The 17,113-nt window shown below is 43.8% G+C and overlaps 1 protein-coding gene and 1 long non-coding RNA gene across 2 annotated transcripts in view; one reads left to right on the top strand and one right to left on the bottom strand.

Annotated features, from left to right (window-relative positions):
• The window catches only part of LOC144698516 (uncharacterized), a 59,097-nt gene extending 47,188 nt beyond the window's left edge, over positions 1–11,909 (bottom strand). The window contains exons 1-4 of the mRNA XM_078570453.1: positions 11,513–11,909; positions 9,665–10,558; positions 6,443–6,469; positions 71–304 (exon numbers count right to left, since the gene is read on the bottom strand). Of these exons, the coding sequence (XP_078426579.1) occupies positions 71–304; positions 6,443–6,469; positions 9,665–10,449 (1,046 nt within the window). The 5' untranslated portion in view covers positions 10,450–10,558; positions 11,513–11,909. The remainder of the gene's footprint in view (positions 1–70; positions 305–6,442; positions 6,470–9,664; positions 10,559–11,512) is intronic.
• Positions 1–17,113, top strand: part of LOC144698256 (uncharacterized) — a 117,243-nt gene that overhangs the window by 95,950 nt on the left and 4,180 nt on the right. The window lies entirely within an intron of this gene.

The following is a 17,113-nucleotide window of genomic DNA, read 5'->3' as shown; positions in this document are numbered from 1 at the left end:
GAACTCGCTGGTGTGTCTGCAGGTTGGATATTGAGTGAATCCCTTCCCACACTTGGAGCAAGTGAACGGCCTCTCCCCAGTGTGAATTCGCTGGTGTTTCAGGAGATCAGAGGACCCAGTGAATCCCTTACCACAGTCAGAGCAGGAGAACGGCCTCTCCCCAGTGTGAACTCGCTGATGTCTCAACAGGTAGGCTGACTGAATGAATCCCTTCCCACATTCGGAGCAAGTAAATGGCCTTTCCCCAGTGTGAACTCGCTGGTGTACTTTGAGGTGGAAGGAAGACCTGAACCTCTTTCCACAGGAAGTACAGCTGAACGGCCACAGTGTGAATTCGCTGGTGCTTCAGCAGCTCAGAGGACCCAGTGAATTCTTTCCCACATTCAGGGCATGTGAATGGCCTCTCTCCAGTGTGAACCCGCTGGTGTCTCAGTAGGTAGGCTGACTGGGTGAATCCCTGCCCACACTCAATGCAGGTGAATGGTCTCACTCCAGTGTGACTTCATTGATGAATTTCCAGTTGGGATGGGTAATTGAATTCTTTCCCACAGTCCCCACATTTCCACAGTTTCTCCATGGCGCCTGTGTCCCTCTCTCTCTCCAGGTTTGATGATCAGTTGAAGCCTTGTCCACAGCAGAACAAGTGTACTGTTCCTCCCCGCTGTGAATGGTGTGGTGTTTTTTCTCAGGCTGTGTAACTGGTTAAAGCTCTTTCCACAGTCAGTTCACTGGGACACTCTCACTCGGGTGTCCGTGTGTGTCTCGGTGCTTTTCCAGTCACACTGATGTTTGAAATCTTTTCCCACAGACAGAACAGACAAACATTTCTCCTTCCACATTCAATGATCGACTGTACTCAGGTCCTGATGAATCGAGCGACTGTGTCAAATCTTGATGTGATGTTTGGTTTGAGTTTCCCGTCTGCAAATCCTCCTCTTCTAATTCTCTGTAAAAGGAGTTTACAAAAGTCATCACTGTAAGAACAGGATAGAAATTCAGAACAGACAATTCTAGTTTCTATGGAACATTTTTTCCTCTCTTGTTCCCCCAAAGCTGCAAATCCCCATCCCACACACGCTCCAAATACAGCTTTGGATGATTATTTCTGTATCTTTTTAACAAATTTGTACAACCAGAGATAACAATTTTTTTGATCATTCACTTCAGTCATTATTCGTGAGAAAACATTAATCTGAAACCCCCTGACCGACCATACAGGATAACTTTGTGTCCAAAACTTACTGTGTGGAGGTTTAATGAGTGATTGTGAGGGTGGTTTCTCCAAACCTCCCAGGGTTTCCTTCCTTCCTTCTCTCCCTCTCTAACTAAGATAAATCTAGGATCAGTCTCATGGCCCATTCTGGTTCCTGCTTCTCTTCCTGATGACTAATTAACTCCAATTAAACACTGAGAAGACTGATGACACTGTTTTCAGTCCCTGCTCCAATCTCCATTTCCCAGATACCAACTCCATCCCTCTCCCTGGGAACAGTCTGAGATTAAGCCAGTCTTTTCACAATCTTGGTGTTACATTTCATCTTGAGATGAGCTTCTGACCGCATATCTGTACCATCACTAAGTGGCCTGTTTTCACCTTCATAACATCACCCAGCCTCACCCTGTCTCAGTGCTTCTGCTGTTGAAACCTTCATCCTTGTCGTGGTTACCTCCAGACTCGACTATTTCAACACATTCCTTGCTGGTCTCCCATATTCTACCCTCTGTAAACTTGAAGCCATCCAAAGATCTGCTATCTGTGTCTTCACTCGTAGCAAGTCCTGTTCCTGTCACCCATCTGCTTCCTGACCTACCTTGACTCCCAGTCTAGCAACAACTTGATGTGAAAATTCTCATCCTTGTTTTCAATTCCCTCCATGGCCTCACCCCTGCCTATCTCTGTAATCTCCTGCAGCCCCACAACCCTCTGAGATATCTGCACTGCCCTAATTCTGGTCTTGTGTATTCCCTGTTTTAATCGCTCCACCATTAGCGACCGTGCCTTCAGTTCCCTCATCCCCAAGCTCTGAAATTCTCCCCCTACACCTCTCCCTCTGTCTAACACAATTTCCTCCTTGAAGATACTTGAGTTTTGGTGATAAATGTGGCATTCCATCAAAACTTTTTATCTTGTAATCATCAGGACAGGCGCAAGAATACCAATTTCAAAAATTATCAGTCGGGCTCGTAGTGTGTCCCACTTACGCTTGTTAGAAGCTACATATATTCAAACACAGGGACCTGTCCTCTGCAGACAGAAGGATAATGTCTAGGCATGGCACCATTTATCGAAATAAACAAAAGCATGGCGGGGAGGGGGCGATGATGGCTCCCTGGTGAATTCCCCATGCCGACGCCTTGACCTATCAGAGCCGACTGGCCAACCAGTCATCACCCTTTCCTCATGCAGTATAAATTGTTGTTTGAACTTTGATTTTCTTGCATCTGTCCGGATGAGTGCAACAGGAAAAGCTTCAACAGTGTGTCTCTTTTCAGCAATGTTTAAATTCTGTACTACTGAGTGACTGTGGGTTTATAATACTCTTGTTGCTGATATAAAACTCCTGGTGAACACACATTTGATGAATTTCTCCCTCGGGCTGTTGCTCAGTGTCCCGGTGCAGATGGGGTCGCGCATGCGCGCCTCGCTCTGTTGCCCGGATAAAGATGGCGGCCGTTCACTCGGACTTTACTCCAGAGCCGAGCAAACGCGGCGATGTCTCCTCATTGAGGGTTTGGGGCCGAAACCGTGACTTTCTGAAGCCAAACAACTCGCCCGCCGGCCCCATCTACGTTCACGGGTTTATTTTCAGCTCTGAATCCGCACTCGGTCTTTTTAAACCCGCATTTTAAATCCGTTCGCTCGAGCTCTCCTCCTGTCTGTCTCCACGGACTGCGCATGCTCCAACTCAAAATGATTGAAGGCAGCTCCGGACCAATAGGAAGAGGGGGCGGGGTTGGTCTTCCAGCCAATCGGAGTGAATGGAGGCGGGGTCGAGCTGGGAGTGAAGCATGCGCAGTATGGGTGCGGGACCGGGATGAAGGCTGTCAGATTGAAAACTCAGCGGGTCAGAAAGGGCCGAGTGCAGGAGAGGAATGGAGCCGGAGGGTGGACTGGGAGGGTTCACAAACACCCGGTGTAGGACTCCACACCCGGATTAGAAACTCCCAGAGCCCAGTTTACACCGAGTGTTTGGAAACTCCTTTTACAGGGGGTTAGAAGGGGAGGATTTACACACAGCAAACTCCAACCAAGAGAAATGTTTGTCTCTTTGGACTGACCTGCTGAAACACATTGAATTAACACTGGCGAGAGGCTGTTCAGTTGCTCACAGTGTGGTAGATGTTCAGGATATCATCCCACCTGCTGAGACACCAGCGCATTCACACTGGCGAGAGACCTTTTTAATGCCCAGAGTGTGTGAAGTGCTTTAAAAGGTTTGGGAAACTGATGTCCCATCAACATGTTCACACTGACGAGAGACCGTTTAATTGCTCCAACTGTGGAAAGGGATTCACTCAGTTATCCCATCTGCAGACACACTAGTGAGTTCACACTGATGAGGCCTTTTAAATGCCTGGACTGCGGGAAGTGCTAGAAATGTTTCAGGGAACTGATGCCTTATTAATATGTTCACACTGACGAAAGACCATTGAGGTGCTCTCATTGTGGGTCTGGGTTCAGGCAATCCTCTGACCTCACTGTACACCAGTGAAGTCACACTGGGGAGAGGCGGTTCACCTGCTCCCAGCGTGGGAAGAGATTTTGTTGTTCATCCACACTGCAGAGACACCAATGAGTTCACAACTATAAAGGCAAAATACTGAACATCCTGGAAAACAGAAATAAAAACAGAAAGTGCTGGAAAGATTCAGCAGGTCTGGCAGCATCTGTGGAGAGAGAAATTCAGTTAACATTTTGAGTCCGTGTGACTCTTCCTCTTCAAAAGAGTCACACGAACTCGAAGCAGTAATTTGAGTTCACAAGTAACGACAGTATTTGGATTTTTCTGTTAATAATAATTTATAACTGAACCATGTTCATTGGGGTCAGTTTCTGCTGATATTGATAAACTCCAGCCCAGTTGTAGGGGTTAATATTGTGGATTAAAGTCAAATAAATCAGCTTTGTATAAAACACACAGTGTGTTGAGTCTTTTTAATATCCCTAAAGTAGTTAGTTTCTTTTGAAATGCTCTCCCTCTCCAGTCTCCTCTGTCCTCACCTCCACCAGCAAATACGAGGATCTCATGGAGCTTCTTTGTCACTAAGATTGAGATAATCCAATCAGCTGCCTCTGCTGCTTCTCTCCCTTGCAGTAGCCCACTGGGCCAACTTTCTGTAAAGGTGCCCCATGTCTGAGCCCTGAACTCACTTCTCTCTCCAGTTTCTCTCCAACCTCCTCTCATGCCCACTCAGTGCTCATCTTGTCCATGGGTCTTGCCTCCTGCTTCATTGACCCTGTTCCCACTAACTGCTGACCATCCAGCTTCTCCATGTTAGCTGATATTGTTCACGTTTTTCTCTCTCTCTTCTGGTACTGTTGCTCTCACCTTTAAATCCACTGTCCTGACCCATCCTAAAAACAGGATCTAACCTTGGCCCCTCCTATTTCTCATCTACATGCTGCCACTAGGCAGCATCTTCCAAAAGCAGTGTGTTAATTTTCACATGTACATTGACAGTGCCCAGCTCTACCTCACCACCATCCCTCTCCATTCCTCCACTGTTACTAAATTATCAAACTACTTACCTGACATCCAGTACTGGATGAGCAGAAATTTGCTCCTTTTTAGAATTGGCAAGATCAAAGCTATTGTCTTCGGTCACCACACAAATTTGGTTCCCTAACTACCGAGTCCATCCCGATGAGGCAACATTGGGATATATTGTCCGATGTTTGTCAAGCCAGGAATCTTTGTTCCTAAGCGAGACAGAGAGAGAGAGAGAGCTATTCCTGTAATATTCAATACATTTCAGGAGATTTTGTAAAGTGATTGGGAGATCTGTGAGAAATCACTGTCCAATCTTGAGAAGGAAATATTGACTCCTCAGAGCTGATTTCTTACAAACCTCACTATTTCTAAGCTACAAGCTTGTTTTCCTTAATTTCTTGATGACAAACTGTAGATAACATACTAAAGCTACTAGAATGATCAGAATCAGCAACACAAACCCTTGAGCTGCCACCAAGGATAAATGTCAAAACTTTTCCACTAAAATATGATAACTGTCAACTTAGATTCACCTTTCCCACCTGCCAATCATCTCTCACAATTCTAAATTATTGGCATGTTGCAAATATATCTGATTCAATTAAAAGTTCATGCACAGACTTTAAAGATTCTCCAGCTCTCTGTTCACCTGCATCCACCTTGTGGATATTTCCTACATCCAGATTCTATTTCCTTCTTCACATTAATTTTACTCCCTCTGCTATATACCAGTGTGTTTAATTCTATCCTGAACGTTTGAAAGTCAGTTTCTCCATGGGGTATGTGTCAATGTCTGGATGATTTAAAATGATGCCTCATTCAATTTTCCACAATAGTCACTTCATGTTGTTCTGTTGTCAAGTAGCTGAGCATGTCTGGGACCTGTTCTTCAGTGCAGGGTCACCATGCATTCCCACATATTAATTACACCTCTCATAACAAATCACATCTACACACTCACGCCGTATCCCAATAGCATGCTGCATGTGCCAACTTATGCAAGCCACTCTTGGCCTTTCAGGCGATCTCGTCAAAATGTCACAGGGGTTTCTGCTTTAAGATCTTTGCTTATCTGCCCCTGCATGGTTCTGATGCCTCAGATAGTGGTCAGGATATCAAATTCAGTTTTTTTTTGTGCAGAGGCAAGGACACAAACGTCACCAAGATCAATCTATCAATTTACTGGCCTCATTTATATTTTCCTGACTTTGACTGGAATGTGCATGTATATCAGACTGAACTATTCCATTGAACTATACCCAGGTGAATTATTCAATTTCCCAATTGGTGGTGTGATTTCTCTATCTTTTATTCTAAATACGTCATTCCATTAATTACTATTCTATCTCATTCAGGAGCACTGGACGACCTTTATATTCCATTTAGTACTCACATAATATGTTGTTTATAGGTCAGAGACAGGAGTACAGGTGCTTGCAATCAGTTTGGAGATAACTCCCACATCTCCTGTTCTCAGGCAGTTTGTCTTGAAATGTAACAAATGGGATGAAGCCAAATATTTAAAAAGCAAAGCATTTTCTTCAAATTGTCACCATGCTGTGATTGGAAAGGGTTAACTTCTCTGCTTGCTTGAAAAGGGGCTGAAGAAACATTTTCAAATGTGAATATTTGTGTCAAATTTATGTAACTTCATTTTCAGATCAAGGATGAACGTGATCCCATTTCAATCTTTGTTCTTCCAATTCCTTTCATATTTCACTCAGTTTTACCTGAATTCTTTTTGTTCCTTCTTCAAACTGAAGAAGAATAAAACTAAAAAAGTTGAACGCAAAATATTGCAGATGCTGGAAATCTGAAATAAAAACATAAAATGCTGTTAAAACTCAGCAGGTCTGGCAGTATCTGTGGCGTGATGAACAGAGTCAACATCTCAAGTCTGTATGACTCTTTTGGAACCTTTTACTGCCTGTGCTTATTTTTATTACTAGTTTTTCTCTGGTAATGCAATTTTTCCTTCTTTATCATTTTCCTAGTCACCCTTTGCTGGTTTCTAAAATTTTCCTAATCCTCTGGGCTACCACTAATATTTACAGCATTGAGGATCTTTTCTTTCAATATGGTACAACCTTTAACTTCTTTAGTTAGCCATGGGTGGTGCATCCTTCTTGTAGATTGTTATGACATAGCAATTGGTAAAGGCTGAGTTATTTAAAATCCCAGAGGGAAACTTTAAACAACTTTCATAACCTATATTTTCAATTGGTATGTTTGAGATACAGCTCTGAATTCAGAAATGAAACCACCAAGCCACCAGAGGTTTTTTATATAAATTAAATTAAACATTTATTAATTTTAATAAGAAATTAAACACATCTACAAATTACCACCATAATAACTTTTAAACAAATCCTCAAATTAATCACTCCCAGGTAATCTTCCCCAAGGCAACAATAACCCATAGACTTAAACAGACACTGGGCAAAGCACATTTTACCTTATGAATTAAAGATGTGGTTCCTTTCAATTTGGTCCTTCGCAAACACAGTGGTAGGCTTACAGGATTAGATCTTCCATGCCTCTGACTTCCTCACACAAAACTCTTCTGTATATACCTAGCCTTCTCTTTGAATGCATATTCTCATCGTATCTCCAGGCCCTTTGAACTCCACCTCTCCAAACAATAAAACTCTTTTAATAGTACCAATTTTATTAGTAATATAAACATATTGCTTGGTGTCTCCTAGTCAGGTGCAAGATTTCACCCCCAGTCTTTGAATGGTTTATTCAACAAAATGTAAATGCACTCTTTACCTTTTATTGTATTGTTCACCGAATTAACATCTCAAAACTCCTATACATCAAAGCACTCAGACTATCTGGCTTTAATCCAATTAGGACACACACACACTCTCACAAAGACCTTGCTACAAGTCCAATTTTAAATAATTTCCAATAACATTATATGCATTAATATCCCTTCATGACAGATAGTCTTTCTTTCTCAATGGGATATATCTTTTGCTGGTTATGAAATATCTTCTTAAATGTTTGCCACTATTTCTCTACTGTCTTACCTTCTAATGCATTTTACCAGTCCACTTGAGCCAACTGTGTCTTCATACCCCTGTTATTGCCCACAAGTTTAAGACCCACATATCTTACCCTTGAAGTGATTGTGAAATTCCATTATGTTATGATCACTCTGATCTAGGGGATCCCGTACTATGGAGGCATGAATTAATCTTGTCCCATCACACATTATCAGGTCTAAAACAGCCCGTTCCCAAGTTGGTTCAGTACATATTATTCTAAGAAGCAATCCCGAATACACTCTATGAATTCATCCAATGTTATTGGCCCAATTCAATTTAAAATTAAAATATCCCATGATTATTGCAGCACCTTTATAACAAGCCCCCATTATTTATTGATTTATACACTGTCCTACATTGCAGATACTGTTAGGGGCCTATAACCACTCCCACCAGCGTCTTATTTGCAATTTCTTGGCTCCATCCAAGCTGATGTTACATTTTGTTCATTCAGACCAAGATCATTTCTCACCAATGTCCTGGTCTCATCTTTTTTTAACAGAGCTACCCCACCTCCTTTTCTTTCCTTCCAAAGTGTCAAAGTGGCCTTGATTTTTCATTCCTTAGCTGTGGCCACTTTCACACTCTATTACTCCAATATCTATCATATCATAGTCATTTTTTCTAATTGTTATGAATTCATCCATCTTGCTACTAATCTTGCATACATTTAAGTGAAGTGCCATTAATTTTAACATTTTCCCACTATGACCTTATTTGTTCTGCTGAATATTGCATTTTAATAGTAATTACAAGATGTTTGGACCACTCTGGGCTTCGGTCATGGACAGCAACGTCTTCACTCTTGCATGATGACCTTATCCAAAAGAGCTGCTCTAGTTAGAAGGATTTGTCCTGCAAGGTAATATCACAGTGATAACGATGCTTTCTTGTATAGTTTAACGAGACCCAATTAGTTATCCAGTGAGTATATAAAAATATAAATCAAATATTCACAGCTCCTGGAGGTGATTCTCTGGCTACAATGATATATATAAGGAAGGAACCAGAGTGTGACGTTGCAATCAGCTGGAGAACAGTGGCGAGGCATTGGGGGAAGATGGATTGGTTAACCGGTTGAAGGCTGAAGAATGTTCAAAAGGAATGATGAGGTAGTTTGCCGATGCAGGATAGAGTGTCATCTGTAACTTTGATGAGACCAGGAATGTAAATCTTATTGGAAGGATTCAAACAGGGTCCCGGCAAAGAGGGACAGAAATTTCGGAGTTTTAACACATTTCAGGACTTCGAAGAGGAAAAGGAAGTTGAAGTTCAGGCAGTAACAGTGGGGTCAAGGGTTAGTTTTATTGAGGAGTCGGTGATGATGCTAGATTTGAAGGACAGAGGGACAGCACTTGAAGAGATGTAGCCATTATCAACACCAGGGAACACGGGGAAGTTGGGTGATCAGCAGTTTAGTGGGAATAGAGCGGATGGAGCAGGAGGTGGGTGTTATGGACAAGATGAACACCGAGAGGGCACGAGGGGAGATGGGAGAGAAACTGGAGAAAGATGTGGATTCAGGGATCTGACACGGGGGAACTTTAGAGACAGTTTGTCCAGGTGGGTTAGTGGAAGGGAGGGAAGCAGCAGAGGCAGCTGATCGGATTGTCTCAATCTTAGTGACAAAGAATCTCCATGAGCTCCTCACTTGTTGTTGGAGGTGGGATGGAGGAGAGAGGGGAGAAGGAGACCCCTTCAAAAGGAACTAACTTGTTTTGGAGATATTAAAAAGACTCAACACAGTCTGCGTTCAACACAAAGCTGAATTATTTGACTTTTATCCACAATATTAACGGATATAACTGGGCTGGAGTTCAATAACATGAGCAGAAACAGACCCTAATGAACAAAGTTCAGTCCTGAATGGGATTAACAGAAAAAACCAATCATTGTCGTTACTTGTGAACTCTCTGGTGTTTCAGCAGGTTGGATGAGGTAGTGAATCCCTTCCCACACTCGGAGCAGATGAACGGTCTCTCCCCAGTGTGAAACCGCTGGTGTCTTAGCAGGGTGGACGAACGAGCAAATCTCTTCCCACACTTGAGGCAGGCAAACGGCCTCACCCCAGCATGAGCGTGCTGGTGGTCCAGTAGGTTGGATGAGGTTGTGAATCCCTTTCCACACTCGGAGCAGGTGAACGGCCTCTCCCCTGTGTGAATTCGCCGATGAACTGTGAGATCATATGATGTCTTGAACCCAGCCCCGCAGTGAGAGCACCTGAACGGTCTCTCATCAGAGTGAACATGTTGATGGCGCATTAGCTCCCCGGAACTTTTATGGCACTTCCCACAGTCTGGGCATTTAAAAGGTCTCTCGCCAGTGTGAACCCTCTGGTGTGTCAGCAGCTGAGATGATTGAGTGAATCCCTTTCCACACTCGGAGCAGGTGAACGGTCTCTCCCCAGTGTGAACTCGCTGGTGTTCCAGCAGGTGGGATGAAGTAATGAATCCTTTGCTGCACACAGAGCAGTTGAATGGTCTCTCCGCACTATGACTGCGCCAATGATTTGCCAGCTCAAACTGATCATAGAACCTTTTCTCACAGTCCCCACATTTCCACAATCTCACCCCAGTGTGCCTGCGCTTGTGTTTCCACAGGCTAGATGATCGGCTGAAGGCTTGCCCACACACAGAGCACGTGTACGTTTTCTCTCCACTGTGAAGGGTGCTTACTCCTTCCATGTTTAAAATCCGCTGATATTCAGGTTAGGATAAATTAGGCGACTCTGTCAGATCCTGATGTGATGTTTGGTTTCAGATTCCAGATTGGAAATCCTCCCATTCTTGTGCCCTGTGACATTGATTTAAAACAGAAAAAAGTGAATGAGAGAGAACCCATATAAACACAAAGGCTGAAATTAGCTGAATGAATCTGGTCATTTGTGGGACCAGCACTAGGAAAAAGTGGCTATGAAAACAGCTGGACTGTCATGAAAAAACAACTAATGTCCTTCAGGGAAGGGAACTTGCCATCTGGTCTGGGTCTACACAAGACTCTGAGCTCTATGTGACGAGGGAAAACAAAGTTGCGAAGGTGAGGGATTTTATATATGTAATAATAAACCAGAACATTGTCAAAACCACCAAACCCTCAAACTTCACCACCTAGAAGGACCAGGGTAGCAGGTGTATGTGAACACCATCACCTCCAAGTTCCCCTTCATGTCACACACTGTCCTGATTTGTCTGACATCCAATACTGGATGAACAGAAATTCCCTCTATTTAAATATTGGGAAGACTGAAGCCATTGTCGTTTGTTCCCTAGCCACCGACACCATCCCTCTCCCTGGTAACTGTTCAGGGCTGAACCAGACTGGTCACAACCAGGGGGTAATATTAAACCACTAGCTGAGCTTCTGATCACATGTCTGTACCATCTACAAGAGTGCACATTCCCATCTCAGTCACATCACTGATTTGGCCCTGTCTCCGCTCATTTGCTCTTGAAACTCATGCATTCCTTTATTACCTCTGGCCTTGACTATTTGAATGCACACCTGGCTGGCCTCCCACATTCAGCCCTGATAATCTGAAGTTTATCCAATCTTCTGCTGCCTCTGTTCTCTGCAGTTCGTACCATTCACTCACCCATCACCCTGTACTCACTGACCTACACAGGTTCCCGCTTAAACAATAACTAAATTTAAAATTCTCATCCTTTTTTTCCAATCCCTCCGTGACAATGACCTTTCCTATTTCCAGTCAGACAGATGTTTCAATATTTTTTCCACAGACAAACATACTGTCAGGCTCTGATGAATCGAGTGACTCTGTCAGGTTTTGATCTGTCATTTGGTGTGAGTTTCCCGTCTTCAAATTCTGTTCTTCAAATATACTGCATTAAAAAAAATCCAGAATAGAAATTGAGAAGAGACAAACATTTCTCTTGGTCTGAGTTTGCTGTGTGTAAATCCTCCCCTTCTAGCCCCCTGTAAAAGGAGTTTCCAAAATCCATCCCTGTCAGTCCAGGATAGCCCAGAGGGTGGTGAGGGTCTGGAATGCGCTGCCTGGGAGGGTGGTGGAGGCGGGTTGCCTCACATCCTTTAAAAAGTACCTGGATGAGCACTTGGCACGTCATAACATTCAAGGCTATGGGCCAAGTGCTGGTAAATGGGATTAGGCAGGTAGGTCAGGTGTTTCTCACGTGTCGGTGCAGACGCGACGGGCCGAAGGGCCTCTTCTGCACTGTGTAATTCTGTGATAAAAATTCACTATATTCTCTCCTCCTGCTACCCGGACCAGGTGACCGCGCATGCGCCCTGTTGCATGATCTCGGGCTTTCAACCTGTAGACGCGGCCCTGAAGCTGATGTCGGCCTCGTTCGGCGCTAACGTGGGCCCGATAGGTTCTCATTCGGGGTTTGAGGCCTCCACTGGGTGTTCATGAAGTTTCCCCACCCACTCCGTCGCCTCCATTACCCTCCGACAATCAGCTGTTTCTCTCCGTTTGCGGAGTCGGTATGACCACCTCCCCGCAACTTCAGCACCCACACTGCGCATGCTCCAGCCGAAACCACATAGTACGCATGCGCCATTCCTAACACGCCATTGCGCCTGCGCACGAGGCTCCTGTAGTGAGAATTGGGCACATTCTGACCCGCCGCGAATGCTGGGTAAGTGCCCTGCCATTGCAAGAAAATATTGTTGAGAAACTATCTATGTTAAATGATCCGGTTTCGTTTGTAGCCATAGGGCCAAGATATAAAATTAGCAAATCAATTGATCCAGCAACTAAAGTGTACAAGTCCTTCAACACAGTCCTGTCCTGAGTGTAATTAACAGCAGAACAAATCCCTACAGTTAGACTTGAACTCACTGGTGTCTCAACAACTGAGGTGAACAAATGATTCCCCCCACCCCCCAAAAAAAGAAACATTAAAACCGTTTCTTGTCAGAATGCACCAATTGTGGTTCAAATCCTTATAACCTTTAAAGCTGGAATGCTAACAGGTGGGGAAAATGAGTAAATCACTTTGCACATATGAAGAATCCGTATGGTTGCTCTCCATTGTGACTGTGCTGCTGTATCAGTAAATGGAATGGCCAAGTAAATGCTTTCCAACTATCAGCAGGTGAACTGCCTTTTCTTAGTGTGAATTTACCCATGGGTTTCCAGGCATGGATCTGAAACCATTCTGGTAAGGAATTCCAGATTCTCAACACCCTACATTGGAAGAAAAGCAAAATACTGCAGATGCTGTAAATCTGAAATTAAAACAGAACATTCAGAAAATCTCATCACATCTGGTAATGTATGTGGAGATAGAATCATAGTTTACATTTCAGGTCTGTGACCTTTCATCAGAACTGTATAACTGGATTAAAGTTCAATGACCTGAAACATTCACTCTGTTTCCGTTTCCATAGATACTGCTGGGTGCTTCCAAAATTTTCTTTTCAGTTTGGATTTCCAGCAGCTTCAGTATTTTGGGTCACTGTGAATCAGTTTTCTCTCACTTAACGTTACCTGGTTAAATAGGTAAAATATCGAGGTTTTAAATAATGAGACAGCAGTTATTGTCACCCTGTTCGACATGAAATTAAACAAAGTGCCAATTGCTCATCTTTCAATATATTATTTCATGGGATGTTGGTGTCACTATCAAGTCCAGCATTTGTTGTCCATCCCTAATAACCCATGAATGGAGTTGCTAGGGGGCAGTTAAGAGTCAACCTTATTGCTGTGGGTCTGGAATCGCATGTAGTTCAGATTGGGTAAGGACGTCACATTTCTTTCCTTAAAGGATATTAGTGAACCATTTGGGTTTTCATGACAATTGAACGGAGTTGCTAGGGGGCAGTTAAGAGTCAACCTCATTGCTGTGGGTCTGGAATCGCATGTAGTTCAGATTGGGTAAGGACGTCACATTTCTTTCCTTAAAGGATATTAGTGAACCATTTGGGTTTTCATGACAATTGAAGAAAGCTTTACTTCACCATTCCTGAAACTAGCTTTCAATTCCAGATTTATTAATTCAATTCCCAACTCACCAACGCTCATTCAACAGCACCTTCCAAATCCGTGACCTCTACCACCTCGAAGGACAAGGGAAGAGGATGCATGGGAACACAACCACCTGCAAATTCCCCTCCAAGCCAAACGCCATCCTGACTTGGAACTATATCGCTGTTCCTTCACTGTCACTGGGTCAAAGTCCTGGAACTCCCTCCCGAGCAGCACTGTGTGTGTACCCACAACATATGGCCTTCAGCTGTTCAAGAAAGCAGCTCACCACCACCTTATCAAAGGCAATTAGGGATGGAAAATATATTTTGGCCGAGGCAGCGACAACGACACCCCATGAAAGAATAAAAAAAAGCTAAGTCTCAAGCTTTGTTGGAATCTGAAGCCTTGTGCCTGGGCCTCTGGATTAATCCTCGCTGATTTTATCACTGTGCCAACTCCATTCTGAAACAATTGAATGGCAAACCTTCGACGTGAGATCTCACCGGCTAATTTCACATTTCAAGCAAACATTATGACCACTGCACTCAGGAAATCAGTGTCACACATCCCGGACAGAGGGGAAATGGCCATACATTGATCGCTTTCATTCCCAACCAGAAAATGCTTGAAATATTTAGCAGTTGGGCCGAGCCTGTGGAGAGAGAAACAGTTAACGATTCAGGCCGCTGAACTTTCATCAGAAAGGGAAAGAAGCTAGAGATGTTACAGATTTTCAGAGAGTTCACAGACAGGGGGAGGGGGAGAGGGAAAGAACAGAAGGGAAGGTTTGTGATCGGGCGGAAGGCAGGAGAGAATAAATAACAAAAGGGATAAGGATGAAAGGCAAAAGTGATGGTGATGGAATTAGTAAAGAATCCAAAGGTGGGAGAGGGATTCTGTATCTGTCATCTATTTCTGCTCTAATTGGAAAAGTGTTGCTTCTCTGCTGATCCATGTCACTTCTATCCCACACTGAAAACTCTCAATCCTTCCCCACCGTTACCTTTTACAAACATTTCATTGAGCAAACACTCATAAGACAGGGGAAGCGGGTGGGCATGATTATTTTGAAGCATTGAAACATTGAAAACTAAAAATCTTTACGGCCCTGAAGGAGGCCATTCGATCCATCATGTCCATGCTGGCAGTATAAGAACAAACCAGCCTAATCCCACATTCTAGTTCTTGTTCTGTATCTCCTGTGGGCTACAACACCTCAAACGTTTTCCTAAGTGTTCCTTTTGTTAATTCTATTGAGATTTCTGTCTCAACCAACAGCACAGATTGCAAGGCGCATATTAGTGGCTGAGTGGCGAAGGTGATGGTTTTGAAATTTATGGTCTCCATGCACAGGTATGAATTCTGCTAACTGCACTCTTCATCATTTCCAATATTAACCAGGTGCCCACCGAATTAATTATCGGGTAATTGGAACAAAAACCATCCCAAAACTCTTTGTTTTCTTATTTCCGTTCATTTACAATCATTCACCAAATTTCCAGCCGAAAATGGGGCAAAAACTGAGCCAAGTTGATGACATCCTTGCCTTCAGGGAGTTTGTCCCTCCTTAGAGACCCACTCCGTCTGTCAGTCTCGGTGTATGTGTCTGCGTGTGTCTCTCCTCAGAGACCCACTCCATCTGTCAGTCTCGGTGTATGTGCCTGTGTGTGTTTCTCCTCAGAGACCCACTCCGTCTGTCAGTCTCGGTGTATGTGCCTGTGTGTGTTTCTCCTCAGAGACCCACTCCGTCTGTCAGTCTCGGTGTATGTGCCTGTGTGTGTCCCTCCTGAGAGACCCACTCCATCTGTCAGTCTCGTTGTATGTGCCTGTGTGTGTCTCTCCTGAGAGACCCACTCCGTCTGTCAGTCTCGGTGTATGTGCCTGTGTGTGTCTCTCCTGAGAGACCCACTCCGTCTGTCAGTCTCGGGTGTGTGTCTGTGTGTGTCTCTCCTGAGAGACCCACTCCGTCTGTCAGTCTCGGGTGTGTGTCTGTGTGTGTTATTGTGCTTCAGTTCCTCATTTTTACCAACCTAAACGTTAATAACATTAGTCATGTAGCTTCATATTAAGGTCATACAGAGAAAACAAAACAGCTTCAAAATATGCAAGAGATTTATTTCGTTATTTATTTATTTTAGTGGAGACTTTTCAGCTACCAAGTGCCTGTATGTTTCAAAGCGGAGGATAATTGAAATTTTCAGAGAACTGTTATGGTGCAGAAGGAGGCTATTCGGCCCATTGTGTCCACACCAGCTCTCCAAATGAGCATCATGACGTAGTGCCATTCTCCTGCCTTTCCCCTATAGCCCTGCACATTGTTTCTATTCAAATAATCATCTATTTTCCTCTTGGATGCCTCGATGGAACCTGCATCCAGTCTCGAACCACTCGCTGTGTGAAAAGGTCTTTCTTCACATCACATTTGCTTCCTTTGCAAATCATTTTAAATCTGTGCCCTCCCAATCTCGATCCCGTTACGAGCCGGAATAGTTTCGACCTATCTACTCTATCCAGCCCCTTCATGATTTTGAACATATAGAAACATAGAAGATTGGAACAGGAGTATAGGCCATTCGGTCCTTCGAGTCTGCTCTGCTTTTCAATATGATCATGGCTGATCCTCTCTCTCAACGTCATACTCCAGCTCTCTCCCCATGCCCCTTGAAGCCTCTAGAGTTCAGAAATTTCTCTTTTTCCCTCTTAAATATATTCACTGAATTGGCCTCCACATCCCTCTGTGGTAGAGAATTCCACAAGTTCACTACCCTCTGAGTCAAGAAGTTTCTCCTCAACTCAATCCTAAATGGCCTACCCCGTATTCTGAGACTGTGACCCCTTGTTCTAGACCCACCAGCCAGGAGAAATATCATCCCTTCACCCAGTCTGGTCATCCCTGTCAGAATTGTGTATGTTTCAATGAGATCTACTCTCATTCTTCTAAAGTCCAGTGAATATAGGCCTAGTTGGCCCAATCTCTCCTCATACAACAATCCTGCCATCCCAGGAATCAGCCTGGTGAACCTTCGCTTTGCTCCCTCTATGGCGAGTATATCCTTTATTAGGTAAGGAGACCAAAACTGTGCGCAGTACTCCACTAAGGCCCTGTACAGCTGCATTAAGATATCCTTGCTCCTGTACTCAAGTCCTCTCTCAACGAAGACCAACATACCATTTGCCTTCGAAGCTGCTTGTTGAATCTGCATGTTTGCTTTCAGTGATTGGTGTACAGGGACACCCAGGTCCCTTTGAACATCAACATTTCCCAATCATTCACCATTTAAACAATACTTTGCGAGTGTTTCTCTGACCAAAATGGATAACTTGACACGTATCCAGTTATACTGCATCTACCATGTATTTGCCAATTCACTCAACCTGTCTAAATCGCCTTGAAGCCT

Source organism: Cetorhinus maximus, chromosome 23 (genome assembly GCF_964194155.1).
Source record: "Cetorhinus maximus chromosome 23, sCetMax3.hap1.1, whole genome shotgun sequence".
In the NCBI taxonomy this organism is placed as follows: domain Eukaryota; kingdom Metazoa; phylum Chordata; class Chondrichthyes; order Lamniformes; family Cetorhinidae; genus Cetorhinus; species Cetorhinus maximus.
The sequence above is the reverse complement of the archived record's forward strand: the minus strand, read 5'-3'. Positions and strand labels throughout refer to the sequence as shown.